The following is a 16,177-nucleotide window of genomic DNA, read 5'->3' on the forward strand; positions in this document are numbered from 1 at the left end:
TAGATATGCACATTCCCCCTCACTCAGCCTGTCCAAATCACACTGCATCTTCCTCCCACCCAGCTTTGTATCATTTGAAAATTCGGAGATAATATGCTTAGTTCCCTGGTCCAAATTATTGATGTATAATGTGAACAGATGAGGTACTAACACAGACTCCTAGTCACTGCCTTCCATTCCTGTGTGTTTTTATTATTCAAAGGAGGAGGCTGTCAATAAGTGGCAGTGGAACAGTGGTATTGTCACTGGACTAATAATCCAGGGTAATGCTCTGGGGACCCCGGTTCGAATCCCACCAGGGCAGCTGGTGAAATTTGAATTCAATAAAAATCTGGAATTAAAAGTCTAAAGATGACCATGAAACCATTGTCGATTGTCGTAAAAACCCATCTGGTTCACCAGTATCCTTTCAGGGAGGAAATCTGTCATCCTTACCTCGTCTGGCCTATACGTGACTCCAGAGCCACAGCAATGTTGACTTTGAAATACCCTCTGGAATGGCTGGGTGTCATGCTATCTGAAGTCCTGCTGTGTGTTTACCGAAAAGTTTATTTTTTTTTCTCCCCCCTCGGGTTTGTTTTTAATCCAGTTTGCCGGAAGTCCCTTCGCTGGCAGAGGTGCCATGTTTATCGGCTCAGTTAGAAGAAAGCTTGCTTGGTTTTGTCAAGGATCGAATCTTTAGCCATGGAGCGATTGCATCCCATCCTCCTGTCCAGATAGAGGAACTGACTGAAAGGCCCGGAGGGATCCTTGTCCGATGGTGCAAGGTGAGGAAATCTCCAAAATAGATCGGAATATGGCTCCTCATATGGAGAGATTTCTTCCTCTTTCCCCATCTCCCTTCACCACCTCCTCTTTCCTCTGCACTTCATCCTTTACCAAGAAGAGTTAATGGAAAATTATAATGTGTGGGGACTGTTTCATTCATCTGAAAAGAGACTACAATGTCAGACTGGTTTCGGAGCTAACCCAGAGCCTGCTGACCTTGTGGGAGAAGCTGCCACAGGAACCGGAGTGGGAGCTTGTTCACATTCAATTAGCTTGTGCTGGAACAGGCATTATGATCCAGGTGGTGAGCTTGTTGTGTTACTGCCCTGTGGCCGTTATAATGCCTGTTTCCCTGGGTAGTTGAGCAGCCTGTCTAACATGGGTGGAAACCTGGTGAATACGTGCCAATTGGGGCAGTATGACTTCATTTGGCCCCCAAAGCAATTTAAACAAAAAAATAAATTTAGAGTACCCAATTATTTTTTTCCAATAAGAGGAAATTTAGTGTGGCCATTCCACCTAACCCCATCTTTGGTTTGTGGGGGTGAAACCCACGCAGACACAGGGAGAATGTGCGAACTCCACACAGACAGTGACTGGGGCTGGGATCGAACCCGGGTCCTCAGCGCCATAGGCACCAGCGCTACCCAATGCAATTTTATCCTGGCATGGAGCAGGATAAAACCTGCTGGGTTGCCACGAGGGACCTTTGTCATGTAAGTTTAAAACTTATTTTTGTGTGTCCCCTTACTCGGCTCCCTTTACCTGATCACTGGTCTGACACTCCCCAGGCTTCCTGATCATCCCAGGGCCCAAAGCTGACGGGCTGCCTGTGGATGTCCAGTCTGGGTGGACAGCTGACCAGCATAATGATGATTTCTTTCCCTGAGCCTGCCACTGCAGTTCCTCTGGGAGGCAGGACACTCACTCGAGGACTGGACAAGCTGAGTACATGGGAACATTTACACTGCTGCTTGTCTGACACCCAGAGAGAGGGTCCACCATTCTCTCTGCATCGGGTTAGTTAGTCCACTAAAGGCAAAGCTGCCAGGATTTCTCTCTTGTTGGACAGGGCTTGAGGGGTGTTCCACAGAGTAGCAAGCACCTTGCGCCCTGTCCTAAATCTCACTCCTTTTGGATGGTGAGTGGTAGTAAAGTTATTGACTGATATCCCCTCACTGAATTAATATTTCTCTTCCCTTGTCCCCCCCCAAAAAGATTGCTGATTGTGTTGAGTTGACACCCTGAATGATACATGACTGCGTTATTCACTTTCCAAGTCAAATATTTGAATGTAATTTAATAGAGGTATTCAAAATTGAGGGATTTTGATAAAAAGAAGGAACTGTTTCTCCTGGGCAGAGGACATAAATTTGAAGGTAATTGGCTAAGGAGCCAGAGAGGCCGGCAGCAGGGTAGCATAGTGGTTAGCACTGTGGCTTCACAGCGCCAGGTTCGATTCCCCGCTGGGTCACTGTCTGCGCGGAGTCTGCACGTTCTCCCCGTGTCTGCGTGGGTTTCCTCCGGGTGCTCCAGTTTCCTCCCACAGTCCAAAGACGGGCAGGTTAGGTGGATTGGCCATGATTAATTCGTGCCCTTCGTGTCCAAAAAAGGTTAGGAGGGGTTATTGGGTTACGGGGATTGGGTGAAAGTGAGGGCTTAAGTGGGTTGGTGCAGACTCGATGGGCCGAATGGCCTCCTTCGGCACTATGTTCCATGATTCTATAAGACGGGAATTATTTTTACGCAGAGTCAGCTGTGATCTGGAGTGCGTTGCCTGGAAAGGGACGCAGATTTAGTAACTTCACAAAGAATTGAATAGAGACTGGAATTTTTTTTTTAAATGCAGGGCTATGGGAAAAGAGCACACTGGGGGAGCAGGGGGGACCAATTAGACAGCCAACACAGCACGATGGGCCAAATGGCTCCATGCTTCTAATGGAGGGAACCTGTGACAATTCTGAGAGCAGCCACCAGAGGGAACAAATGAGCTTCATTTGTTGCAAAATAGAAAATACTGTGGCTGCTGTCCATCTGAAGCATTAGCAGAAAATGCTGGAAAAGCCCTCTGGTCTGCTGTATTGCCCTGTTCAGCTTCAATTCCTGTCTTTGAGTTTAAAATGGTCCCGATTTGATTTTTGCAGCTTTAGATCTGACTGAATCTCCAGTGTAAATAGCACCCAATATTTGCAGTCTCAGTTCACTCATTCTGCTGTCCATACTCAAGCCAGTGTCAGTCAGTGAATATGGAGCGATGGGTTGGTGGTGGTGACCCTTCCTGGTCTCTGGCTCACTGCCATGCTAGGAGGTGCAATTACGCATGAAATGTTAATGATGTCTTGTGTTTTGCTGTTAGGATGACGATGACTTTGTGGCACAGGAGTATCGGCTGCAGTTCTGTAAAAACACCGCCTACCAATTCAACGATGTCTACGTTGGACCTGATACTGAATTTGTAGTTTTGCACATTGACCCGAATGTTAGCTACACGTTCCGTGTGTGCGCGCGGGGCGAAGGACGCATCGAGTGGAGCCCTTGGAGTATTCCACAGAGCGGGTACACCACTCTGACTGCACACGGTCAGTTAGTCCATTAACGGCATTGCTCTTAGGATTGTTCAGTTTGTTCACTCACTCCCGCCCGGGGACATCTATTGTCTCTCTCTTCTTTCTGCTGTGCTCACTTGGTCTCTCTTTACCTCCTTCCTCCTCTGTCTCCTATTCTCTCCCTCGCTTTATTTCTCTCGCGCTCTCTCTCTCCCCTCTTTCTCCTCTCTCTCCTTTTCTCTCCTCTCGCTCACCTCTCTTTTCCCTGCCTCCTGCTCTCTCTGTCACCCTCCACACGCACACTCAGACCAGGAGCGCTAAAGCCAGTCAGCCCATCAGACATCAGTTAAATCAGCACAGATTAAAACTAAAACCTTCCTGGTCTCTCTGCCTTAGTTACCCAGAATATAACTCCGCCTTCATTGTGCTGCTTTAATATCTACACAGGATATACAGAATGTTTTCATCCAAGGGACAAGGGCAATATTGCTGTGATACTAAGGGTAAATCCTTAACTAAGCGAGGACTAAATAGACAGAACTGTGCAGTCATCATGTTGAATCTTGTTCACAGAGTGGATCACAGGTTGCGAAGGGTTCAGTCTCAGCAGTCATAGAGACATGGCGCTCAGGAATGATTCTCCTTTATCTGGTGTGTTGTACTCCAAGGAGCCCACCTACACCAGTGGACTGACACTGACATTTAGGTAAGTACTTTACTGCTGCCATTATTGATGTTTTTTAAACTTATTTACCGTAAGTGTAACTGTTGAGATTGCAAACTCCGACTTAGTTCACCCCCAGCTGTCTTCTGAGAGTTTTGGATTGATCACACTCTATCCAAAGTGTCCGATGTGGGAGACAGATTGCTTGGGCAGACTGTAGGGACAGCAAATTCACAGAGCTGCTTAGATGCTTGGCTGAAAAAAAGATTGAGGCAAATAGATGGATGGATTTGTTTATTGCCACATGTACCGAGGTACAGTGAAAAGTATTTTTCTGTGTGCAGCTCAAACAGGTCATTTAATACATGAAAAGAAAATATGTAATAGAGCAACACAAGGTCCACAATGTAAATACATAGACGCTGGCATCGGATGAAGCATACAGGGCTTCATAGTATTAACCAGGTAGTATTAACCAGGTCAATCCATAAGATGGTCATTCAGGAGTCTGGTAACAGCGGGGAAAAATCTGTTTTTGAATCTGTTCGTGCGTGTTCTCGGACTTTTGTATCTTCTGCCCAATGGAAGAGCGAATAACCCGGGTGGGAGGTGTCTTTGATTATGCTGCCTGCTTTTCTCAGGCAGCGGCAGGTGTAGACAGAGTCAATGGATGGAAGGTGGGTTCACGTGATGGACTGGGCGGTGTTCACAACTCTCTGAAGTTTCTGACGGTCTTGGGCCGAGCAAGGTTCCTATCCGATCAGCCATGACTGTATTAAATGGTGGATTTTGTACCGACCCTCTCCAGGCGAATTTCACCCCCTCCAATTTAATGAACCCTGCCATATCGCTGATCCAGGATTCCACGCTTGGGGGCCTTGTATCTTTCCACTGAAGGAGAATCCTTCGCCGGGCTACCAGGGACGCAAAGGCCAGAATTCCGGCCTCTTTCGCCTCCTGCACTCCCGGCTCCTCTGCCACCCCAAATATTGCGAGCCCCCAGCCCGGTTTGACCCTGGATCCTACCACCCTCGACACCGTCCTCGCTACGCCCTTCCAAAATTCCTCCAGCGCTGGGCATGCCCAGAACATATGGGTGTGATTTGCTGGGCTCCCTGAGCACCTAACACACCTGTCCTCGCCCCCAAAGAACCTGCTCATCCTTGTCCCGGTCATGTGTGCCCTGTGCAGCACCTTAAACTGTATGAGGCTGAGCCTCGCGCATGAAGAGGAAGAGTTCACCCTCCCTAGGGCATCTGCCCACATCCCCTCTTCGATCTCCTCTCCCAACTCCTCCTCCCACTTACCTTTCAACTCCACCACCGAGGCCTCCTCCTCCTCCTGCATCACCTGGTAAGTTTCCGAGATCTTCCCCACTCCCACCCACCCCCCCGAGAGCACCCTGTCCTGTACTGTGTGTGGCAGTAGCCGTGGGAATTCCACCACCTGCCGCCTGGCAAACGCCCTTACCTGTAAGTACCTGAAGGTGTTCCCCGGGGGGAGCCCGTACTTCTCCAGCTCACCCAAGCTCGCGAACTTCCCGTCCACAAACAGGTCCCCCAACTTTCGTATCCCTGCCCTGTGCCACCCCGAAAACCCTCCACCTGTTCTTCCTGGGGCAAACCGGTGGTTCCCCCGTAATGGGGTCCACGCCGAGGCCCTAACTTCCCCCCCCCCCCCCCCCCCTATGCCGCCTCCACTGCCCCCAAATTTTGAGGGCCGCCACCACCACCGGGCCCGTGGTATATCTCCTTGGAGGGAGCGGCAGCGGCGCCGTTGCCAGCACCCCCAGCTGGTGGATCAGACTTGAGGGGCTGAATGGCCCACTCCTCCTTGTTTGTATGTTCATGTGAGTAACAGGTTGGAATCTAATCCCCTGTGCCTTTCACTTCCCAACCTACTCTTTAATTTTAAACTTTTCCTTCCACCATTTCAATATAACACACTTTCAATTGTGTATAAGGATTGCTATAAAATTGCATATCATTGTCTATATGGAACAGCACATTGTACTGTTCATTAAGTATCTCTTGTTCTGTATGTCCATTTGTCCCATTCATTTATTTCAAGGTATTGCAAATTGAAAGTCACTTTTTATGGATAATAGTTTTTAAATTATTTTATAAACCAGCTCTTAATCTGTATTGGTTTATGTTTGGAGTGGGGAGGTTAGCAACTTGTGATTTGTATACCCAATCTGTTGATACCCGAATGCTCGTAGTATTCGGAATAAGGTGAATGAGTTGATGGCGCAAATCATTGTGAATGACTATGATTTAGTGGCCATAACTGAAACATGGTTAAAGGATGGTCACGACTGGGAGTTATATATCCGAGGGTATCAACTATTCGGAAGGACAGAATGGATAGTAAGGGAGGTGGTGTAGCTCTGTTATTTAAGGATGACATCCAGGCAATACTAAGTGATGACATCGGTGCTATGGAGGATAAGGTTGAATCCATTTGGGTGGAAATCAGGAATAGTAAGGCGAAAAAGTCACTGATAGGAGTAGTCTACAGACCACCAAATAGTAACGTTATGGTTGGGCAAGCAATAAACAAATAAATAACTGATCCATGTAGAAATGGTACAGCAGTTATCATGGGGGATTTTAATCTACATGTCGATTGGTTTAACCAGGTCGGTCAAGGCAGTCTTGAGGAGGAGTTTATAGAATGTATCCGCGATAGTTTCCTAGAACAGTATGTAATGGAACCTACGAGGGAACAAGCGGTCCTAGATCTGGTCCTGTGTAATGAGACAGGATTGATTCAGGATCTCATAGTTAGGGATCCTCTCGGAAGGAGCGATCACAATATGGTGGAATTTAAAATACAGATGGAGGGTGAGAAGGTAAAATCAAACCCTTGTGTTTTGTGCTTAAACAAAGGAGATTACAATGTGATGAGAGAAGAGCTGGCTACGGTAGACTGGGAGCAAAGACTTTATGGTGAAACAGTTGAGGACCAGTGGAGAACCTTCCAAGTGATTTTTCACAGTGCTCAGCAAAGGTTTATACCAACAAAAAGGAAGGACAGTAGAAAGAGGGAAAATCGACCATAGATATCTAAGGAAATAAGGGAGAGTATCAAATTGAAGGAAAAAACATACAAAGTAGCAAAGATCAGTGGGAGACTAGAGGACTGGGAAATCTTTAGGGGGCAACAGAAAGCTACTAAAAGAGCTATAAAGACGAGTAAGATAGATTCTGAGAGTAAACTTGCTCAGAATATAAAAACAGATAGTAAAAGTTTCTACAAATATATAAAACAAAAAAGAGTGGCTAAGGTAAATATTGGTCCTTTAGAGGATGAGAAGGGAGATTTAATAATGGGAGATGAGGAAATGGCTGAGGAACTGAACAGGTTTTTTGGGTCGGTCTTCACAGTGGAAGACACAAATAACATGCCAGTGACTGATGGAAATGAGGCTATGACAGGTGAGGACCTTGAAATGATTGTTATCACTAAGGAGGTAGTGATGGGCAAGCTAATGGGGCTAAAGGTAGACTAGTCTCCTGGCCCTGATGGAATGCATCCCAGAGTGCTAGAAGAGATGACTAGGGAAATTGCAAATGGACTAGTGATAATTTACCAAAATTCTCTAGACTCTGGGGTGGTCCCGGCAGATTGGAAATTAGCAAACGTGACACCACTGTTTAGAAAAGGAGGTAGGTAGAAAGCGGGTAATTATAGGCCAGTTAGCTTAACTTCGGTAGTAGGGAAGATGCTGGAATCTATCATCAAGGAAGAAATAGCGAGGCATCTGGATGGAAATTGTCCCATTGGGCAGACGCAGCATGGGTTCATAAAGGGCAGGTCGTGCCTAACTAATTTAGTGGAATTTTTTGTGGACATTACCAGTGCGGTGGATAACGGGGAGCCAATGGATGTGGTATATCTGGATTTCCAGAAAGCTTTTGACAAGGTGCCACACAAAAGGTTGCTGCATAAGATAAAGATGCATGGCATTAAGGGTAAAGTAGAAGCATGGATAGAGGATTGGTTAATTAATAGAAAGCAAAGAGTGGGGATTAATGAGGGTGTTTCTCTGGTTGGCAATCAGTAGCTAGTGGTGTCCCTCAGGGATAAGTGTTGGGCCCACAATTGTTCACAATTTACATAGATGATTTGGAGTTGGGGACCAAGTGCAATGTGTCCAAGTTTGCAGACGACACTAAGATGAGTGGTAAAGCAAAAAGTGCAGAGGATACCGGAAGTCTGCAGAGGGATTTGGATAGGTTACGTGAATGGGCTACGGTTTGGCAGATGGGATACAATGTTGACAAATGTGAGGTTATCCATTTTGGTAGAAACAACAGCAAAAGGGATTATTATTCAAATAAAATATTAAAACATGCCGCTATGCAGAGAGACCTGAGTGTGCTAGTGCATGAGTCGCAAAAAGTTGGTTTACAGGTGCAACAGGTGATTAAGAAGGCAAATGGAGTTTTGTCCTTCATTGCTAGAGGGATGGAGTTTAAGACTAGGGAGGTTGTGCTGCAATTGTATAAGATGTTAGTGAGGTCACACCTGGAGTATTGTGTTCAGTTTTGGTCTCCTTACCTGAGAAAGGACGTACTGGCGCTGGAGGATGTGCAGAGGAGATTCACTAGGTTAATCCCAGATCTGAAGGGGTTGGATTACGAGGAGAGGTTGATTAGACTGGGACTGTACTCATTGGAATTTAGAAGGATGAGGGGGGATCTTATAGAAACATATAAAATTATGAAGGGGATAGGATAGATGCGGGCAGGTTGTTTCCACTGGCGGGTGAAAGCAGAACTAGGGGGCATAGCCTCAAAATAAGGGGAAGTAGATTTAAGACTGAGCTTAGGAGGAACTTCTTCACCCAAAGCGTTGTGAATCTATGGAATTCCTTGCCCAGTGAAGCAGTTGAGGCTCCTTCATTAAATGTTTTAAAGATAAAAATAGTTTTTTGAAGAATAAAGGGATTGAGGGTTATGGTTTTCGGGCCAGAAAGTGGATCTGAGTCCACAAAAGATCAGCCATGATCTCATTGAATGGCGGAGCAGGCTCGAGGGGCCAGATGGCCTACTCCTGTTCCTAGTTCTTATAAGAGTTTGTATCTTGACTTATGAGACAGAGGCTATTCAGATGCAAGTTTGTTCCTCTTATTTCATCAGCACCAACTTGCCATTGGCAAACATGGGATTCAGGAGAGAATTTTTAACAGATGGTGTTTTTATTTTGTTCCCAGAATGGAGGCGACGGGACTACCAGATAAGAGAGACAGTATCGGCGTGTGTGTCGAGCCACAGAATGAGTGTGATTCCTTGCAGAGAGACAAGGCTGTTTGCATCAGTTCAAATGGTAAAGAAACTGAATGGGGCTGTTTTGTGTGGGTCAGAGCGGCTTCTCCAAGGGTCGTTCTTTCTGTCTCTCCAAAGTTGTCCTATACATGTGAGAATCTTGATGGTGACAATGGGAGTTCACTGGAGGTGTCCCAACATCCTGCTATGTCTGAATGAAGACTCTAAATAGTAGCTAATTGCTTTTATAATTGTTGCTCCAAGATCCTCTGGAACAAAAGTAATGCAAAAGAAAACATTGGAGTGCAATTGTTACAGTGCGCTTACTCCCATCTGGAGGTCATCTAGTTAGCAACATGCAAGCATAGTGCCATCAAACTGGTGTTACTACAGAGCATTATGGAGCAGGGTCATCCCTCTCAATCTGAGGTACAAGCTCTGAAATTGGGTGCCTGAGCAGAGACTGGGTATGGACCATGGCATTGTGCAGCTCTGTTTGCTTAGCTCAGTTGATAGCAGAGTTCAAGCAAAGTACCAGGAGTTTCATCTTGTCCGTACTGATACTACACTGCAGGGCAGTGCTGAGAAAGTGATGCATTTCCCCGAAGGTTACTAAACGGGCAAGAAGCCGGAACCGCAGCCGGTGAGCCCTGTCCTGGCGGCCCAGATGAATTCTGAATATCCCAGAAAGAGAAGGCATTAGTCAAGAACGTGTTAACTCTGCACGAAGCAGCTGCCTCCTTAACAAGGATCTCTGAATTTCAGAGCAATTTATTGTGTGTTTGAGTTCCTGAGATATGAAAACGGTGCAATATCAATATATCAGACAGACCGTGTGATGTGAAATGACAGAAGCTGAAAGCGTTCAATTGGCCACTTGCTCCAATTCCCATTGCTGCAAACTATCTATTGTCTCATTGCTGAATTTTGAGTCTCTGTTTCGCCACCCTATAGCAGTCTGCACATTAGATTTGATTCCGGGCGATGTTGCACAGTGGGTTATGTTACTGGACTAGGGATCCACAGACCTGGACTAATGATCCAGAGACATGAATCCAAATTCCACCATGGCAGTTGAGGATTTTATATCCAGTTAATTAAATAAATCTGGAATGAAAAGCTAGTATCAGTGGCTTTGACATTAAACTACTTGATTGCTATCCAAACCTATCTGGTTCAGGGAAGGAAATCTGCGGTCTTTTCTTGGTCTGGCCAACGTGTGACTCCAAACCAAGAACAGTGCATTGACCCTTCACTGCCCTCTGAAGTGGCCTGGCACGCCACTCCGTCATATTCACTGCTACCTTCTCGAGGAGAATTACAGCTAGGTGATTAAGACCATGAGACGTAGGAGCAGAAGTAGACCATTCAGCCCATCGTGTCTGTTCCACCATTCAATGAGATCATGACTGATCAGTAATGATGATCCTCAATTCCACTTTCCTGCCTTATCCCCATAACCCTTGGTTCCCTCGCTGATTAAAAATCTGTGTCTCTTGAACATACCTAATGGCCCAGCCTCCAAAGTAAAGAATCCTACTGATTAGTACCCTCTGCGAAGAATTTCCTCACCTCTGTATTAAATGAGCAACCCCTTACTCTTGAGATTATGCATTCTAGTCCTTGACTCTTCCACAAGAGGAAACAACCCCTCAGCATCGACCCTGTCAAACCCCCTGAGAATCCGATTTGTCTCAATAAGGTCGCTTTGCATTCCTCTAAACTCCAATGAGTACAGACCCAACCTCTTCAAAAGAAAACCCCTTCATATCTGGGATCAACCTCGTGAATCTTCTCTGGACTGCCTACAATGCCAGCGTATCGTCCCTTAGATAAACGGCATAAACTTTTCAGTATTCTAGGTGATAAATGCTACCGTTTGCTAGTGATGGCCAATTCCTGTGTCTGAATAACTCATTTCAGAATTTTATTTTCCAGGGGCTGTATTTGTGAATGGCAAAGAAATGACCAACCAGCTGCCTTGTGTTTCTACTGGGTCATCGGTGACCTTTGACATGGAAGTTGTCAGCCTGGGTTCGGGTTTCAACGACGCGGCTAGTTTCAAGCTTCGAGTAATCATAAGCTCTGGAAATCGAGAAGTGGTGTTTGACTGGCTGCTCGATCAGCCTTGCGCAGCCTTATATTTTGGATGTTCCTTTGTGTATCCGGGTTGGAAAATACTGGTATTTTAGACTTGGTGAGGGATAAATCCTCACTTCTAATGGGATCTGTTAGCACTCGAGATATGGCTACTCCATGCCTGTGCAAACGCTGGAAGCTTCACAGTAAAGATGGCCCTCGTGTTCTAGCTTTTAAAAATCCCGTTGTTGGAGAAGCCCTGAGCTACTGAATTGTGTTGAAGGTGGAGAAGGAAAGCAAAGGGGCATTTTTATTATCCTTCCAGTAATTAAAGAAAGGCTTAACGGTATATTTAAAGTCTCAAGAGGCAGTGGAAAGTGACTTGATTCCTCTGTGTGTTGAATGGAGTCCTGGTGATTCAGAAATCAATCTATCGGTGTGGAATTATGTTACACAGACTCCTGAAGTCCAGCATGTGTGTGTTTGGTGCTCTGCCAGGATGAATTTTGCTCAACGTTTGTCATAGGCGACAAATGCTGAGTGTCCTTTTGATATGACACTTTTCCTATACTACCCAACCTAGGGTTCTGTTCTGTAACAAAAGACATGCCAGGTTACAAATGATTCAGTACAGCCCTTCAAACGCAACGAGTCACTGATGCCTAGAATCTGGTCGAACAAGGTGAAAGTTGTGCAGCAGGAAGATTTTCCGTACTTGATAAAGAGTTCAAAGTGCAGCAGAGAATCATACTGAACAATGAGAGAATCTCCAGAGTACAAAGGGTTTTAGATCCATTTGTCCCAGGCTCTGATGTATGCAGAATAAAGCTGGTTTGAACTTTTATATCTATTCACAAAACAAACATCTTAATATCCCTGCAGCCCCACTCACTTTTTTAAAAAATGGTGGTGCATTGGCAAGGTGTAAGTTAGAGAAATTAGTTTACAAATGTTCTGTCTTAAAATATGGGAAACATTTAGTTGCTTCAATGGACTGAGAATTGACGACTTGCAAACCTCTGACGACATGAGTTGATTGGGCGGCACAGTGCCTATGGTGCTCAGGACCCAGGTTTGATCCCTGCCTCAGGTCACTGTCTGTGTTAGTCTCACCCTCACAACACACAGATGTGCAGGGTAGGTGGATTGACCATGCTAAGTTGCCCCTTAATTGGAAAAAAAATAATTGAGTACTCAAGTAGTATTTCTTAAAATAAATTTGAAGAGTTTACAACACAGATGCAGGCCACTCAGGTAGCAAGACTATGCCTGTATTAATGCTCCCTATATGCCTCCTCCAACATACCTCCCCCACCACCCCCCAAATCTCATTTGCTTATCTCGCTTCCCCTTGTGCTGGTCACCTCAACCACTCCATGTTATAGTGAGTTCTACATTTTATAAATTTGAGTTTGTTTTTTTATATATTAGATAGCAGTTACACAGATCACCAACTGGCAGTAAAAAGGGGAATTTATTAATAAATGAAAAATGGTCCCGTCCCCCGCTTAAGTAGGTAGATTCTTGTTTAATGTAGCTGCTGTGCACTGCTCTTCCCAGTGCTTTGTTGGGTTACTTTCACCGAGTAATCATAGAATCCCTACAGTGCAGAAGGAGGCCATTCGGCCTATCAACTCTGCACCGGTCCTGGGAAAGAGGTCATCTTGCGAGTGATTCAAAATCCAAGACGTGAATTACAGACATCCCTTGAACAGCATCAGCCTGGACCTGTGACTCCTGGACCACTTATTATTCCCATCAGGGATTCTATTATTTGCTGGATTGTCCAGTTTGACATTTTGGGGGACCTCGGGAAGATTGTTCCTGGTGCATTCCTTTTGTGGGCAAGCCCTTAATTGAAGAATATGCAGATTAATGAAAATCAGAAGTTGGATGTGGCAGGGACAGGTAAATGGAGCGTTCCATTTCTCCTCACTAATTTTAGATGATCAAAATAAAAACAAATAAAATTATAATTCTAAAGCATCCTTGAAAAGATCTTGAACTAGGGTGAAATTTGCCTGTGTTTTTACTGTGACATTGCTGCTTTTGTATTAATGGATGCTCCATGTGCAGATACAGGGAATGAAGACTAAAACTTCAGGTACAATGGGGACTGACTTTGAGGTATAATTGGGTTGGGTTGGGATATCCAATTTAGATCCTAAATTTAATATTTCCATTTATAAATGGCTGTGCTGATATCGATGTTAAGGGAGTGACGATATTCGCTGGCCAGTTACTGCAGCATCTCAAATCCGTAGGTGCTAACGACAGCCTGATGAGTTTCTACGTGAACATTGGCTGGAAATTTGTGGATTATCTTTTGTATTTTCACATTTCTTTCACTGTGAATAGCTGTGCCAAAACAATTAGAGGAATTGTGCCTTTCTTTGTACATACAAGCATACTTTTCTATAGGACAATCACGGTATTTAAAAGTGCGTATATACATATCAGACTTCTAAACCCTAATATTCTAGTAAGATGCATGTAAGAATATTTAAAGGGTTCACAGTCCAATGTATTAAATTGTACTTGAAGCAAAATGACGGTTTTAAAAGGCACACAAGGTAGTAAATTTACTTTCTCGTGTGCTGCTAAACCACGATCCTTAGAAAAATTTAGGTTTGTTTCCTGCATCGGGGCAGACCAGTTCTCATGTAGGCCTGTAGACTGTGGTGGTACTACTGTAGTTGTGTCCCAATATATGTATATATCTGGCAGGGGAGCAATACACCTTCAACTCCTGGCTGGAAATTTGTGCATTTGGTTGTGGGGGGGGGGTGGGGAGGAATGGCTAGCTGCAGGGGTTAACTATCCTCCCAGCTCTATAAAGAACAAGAATGAAGGTGAAGTATCTGAGGCCACCAGCACTGGAACTGCATAATCCTTCAAGCAGCAGCTAACTCTGATTCCAAGAATGGCTGGTCTATTGTCTACCTTGGGTGGTAAAGTTAGAAGTGTTAAGCCATTGCCTCAAGGATTTTGTTACAACCTTCATCAAAAAGGAACAAACCTCCACGTTGATCAGGGTCTCACTCTTGTGCTACTTTTTACCTCTCTCTTTTTGTTGCATTAGCCTTATGCCACACACCCTGGCTGTGAAATCTGCTCGCCTTTAATCTTGAAAATGTATGACCAGTATTTCTAATAAAAGTTGAAAATGTTTTTTTTTTAAACCATCTTGCATACTCATTGTGAAGAATTACTCTGAATAGTATCAGCTTGTTTACGTGCTTAATAAACGTATTTCTACTGCTCCCACAGCTCAATCTTTAATAGCACAAGAGGCAGCCATCTTCTGCTTTCTCATTACCCTACTCCTTTGAATGCCTCTACGTACATTCCAGACCAAGCTTTTTCTTCTTTTGCCAATTACGTTATATCTGCAAGAGTGCCACCTTTCTCCCCGTCTACTGTCCACATACCTCAATTTTGAATGTCCTCAAATCTAACTTATGAAAGATTTGCAGAAGGTAGTCATCACTAGAAACTCGCATTAATCTTTTAAGCGCACTTCATATTCTGAAACGTGACACCCACAATTAGATGCAATACTTCAGCTGATGCCTATTAATAAAACCTAAGGAATGCTTTTACCATTTTCAACCAGTCCTGCTGCACTCTATAACTTCCGCACAAAAGTACCCAGGTCCATCTGCCGCACACCCTTGGAGAGACAACAAAATAAAGATGCAACTCTTCCCTCTTCTCCCGCCTGTCTTTCTATTGAAATGAGTCACTTCATCTAGTATCTGTCCATTCCACTAACTTGTCAATGTCCTTTAAGTTCTACACTAACCTCACTGTTCACAAATGTTTTCAAGTTTCTAATCATCCACAAATTTTGAAATTGTGCCGTCAAGTCCCCAACCTCTGAACTCCACCACAAACCTTTCCCCAGCCCCAAAAAACATCCATTACTCACTTGTTAGTATCTGTAGTTTACCAGACTGTGACACAAAGACTGAGTACAAGGCAGAGGAGAATCGAGACCATCCAATATGTGGTGAGGAGTGGTAAGACAGGGTCACAGCTCATGATAAATACTCAACACCAGGAAATTCAGGAACATCAGATCAATGGATAACAAGGAAATTGGTTTTTTTTTCACATTCGGTTGAAGGTAGTTGCCATTTGTGTTTCAGATCGATATATATTCCTAGTGGCTTAATCAATATTTTACTATGAGGCAGTCTTTGAGGGGCCAGTTTCTAAGAATCAGAGAGCACAGGAGAAACTGCCTGGACCAGAAATTTAATTGGGACCAGAGTCGAAGGGATAAACAACAAATGCAAGAGTAGCCAAGGGGGTTTGAGGGGGCAAGGAGACAAAGCAACATTATGCAGGATTTTTTTCTTATCAATATTAGAGACAAGTCTACTGTATTTCTGGAAAGGTTAGCTAAAGCAGGGCAATTTAGTCCTGAAAGTACTTCCTGTGCCACATTGGAACTCTCAACAGGTGTATCCTGGACAATCATATGTGCACAAAGTATTGGTGGCTGTAGGAGTTTGAGCTCCAGCTTTCAGAGCTGGAGCAGAAGTCACTGCAGTGCATATTGATTTAAAGAGTCGTACAAGGAGGGATAATATGCGAGCAGGACCAAATGAAGCCTTTTGCGGTTGAACTGGAGAACAAATATGAGCAAGCACACTGCTGCCTAGTCTATAGAACCCACCCAGACAAGAGAAAGTTAAGGGCAGCACCGTGGTTAGACTGATGCATACGGCACAGGACCCAGGTTTGAGTCAATGTCCGTGTGGAGTGTGCGCATTCTCCCCGTGTCTGCGTGGGTTTCACCCTCACAACCCAAAAATATGCAGGTTAGGTGGATTGGCCAC

The 16,177-nt window shown here is 44.8% G+C and overlaps 1 protein-coding gene across 2 annotated transcripts in view; it reads left to right on the forward strand.

Annotated features, from left to right (window-relative positions):
• Positions 1-14,512, forward strand: part of crlf3 (cytokine receptor-like factor 3) — a 62,691-nt gene extending 48,179 nt beyond the window's left edge. For both annotated transcript variants that reach the window (XM_072483798.1, XM_072483799.1), the window contains 5 exons: positions 590-767; positions 3,125-3,347; positions 3,888-4,020; positions 9,200-9,312; positions 11,190-14,512. In XM_072483798.1, coding sequence (XP_072339899.1) covers positions 590-767; positions 3,125-3,347; positions 3,888-4,020; positions 9,200-9,312; positions 11,190-11,443 — 901 coding nt within the window. In that variant the 3' untranslated portion in view covers positions 11,444-14,512. The remainder of the gene's footprint in view (positions 1-589; positions 768-3,124; positions 3,348-3,887; positions 4,021-9,199; positions 9,313-11,189) is intronic.
• Positions 14,513-16,177: the final 1,665 nt, after the last annotated feature.

The sequence above is a fragment of the Scyliorhinus torazame genome, chromosome 18, assembly GCF_047496885.1.
Source record: "Scyliorhinus torazame isolate Kashiwa2021f chromosome 18, sScyTor2.1, whole genome shotgun sequence".
Classification (NCBI taxonomy): Eukaryota; Metazoa; Chordata; class Chondrichthyes; order Carcharhiniformes; family Scyliorhinidae; genus Scyliorhinus; species Scyliorhinus torazame.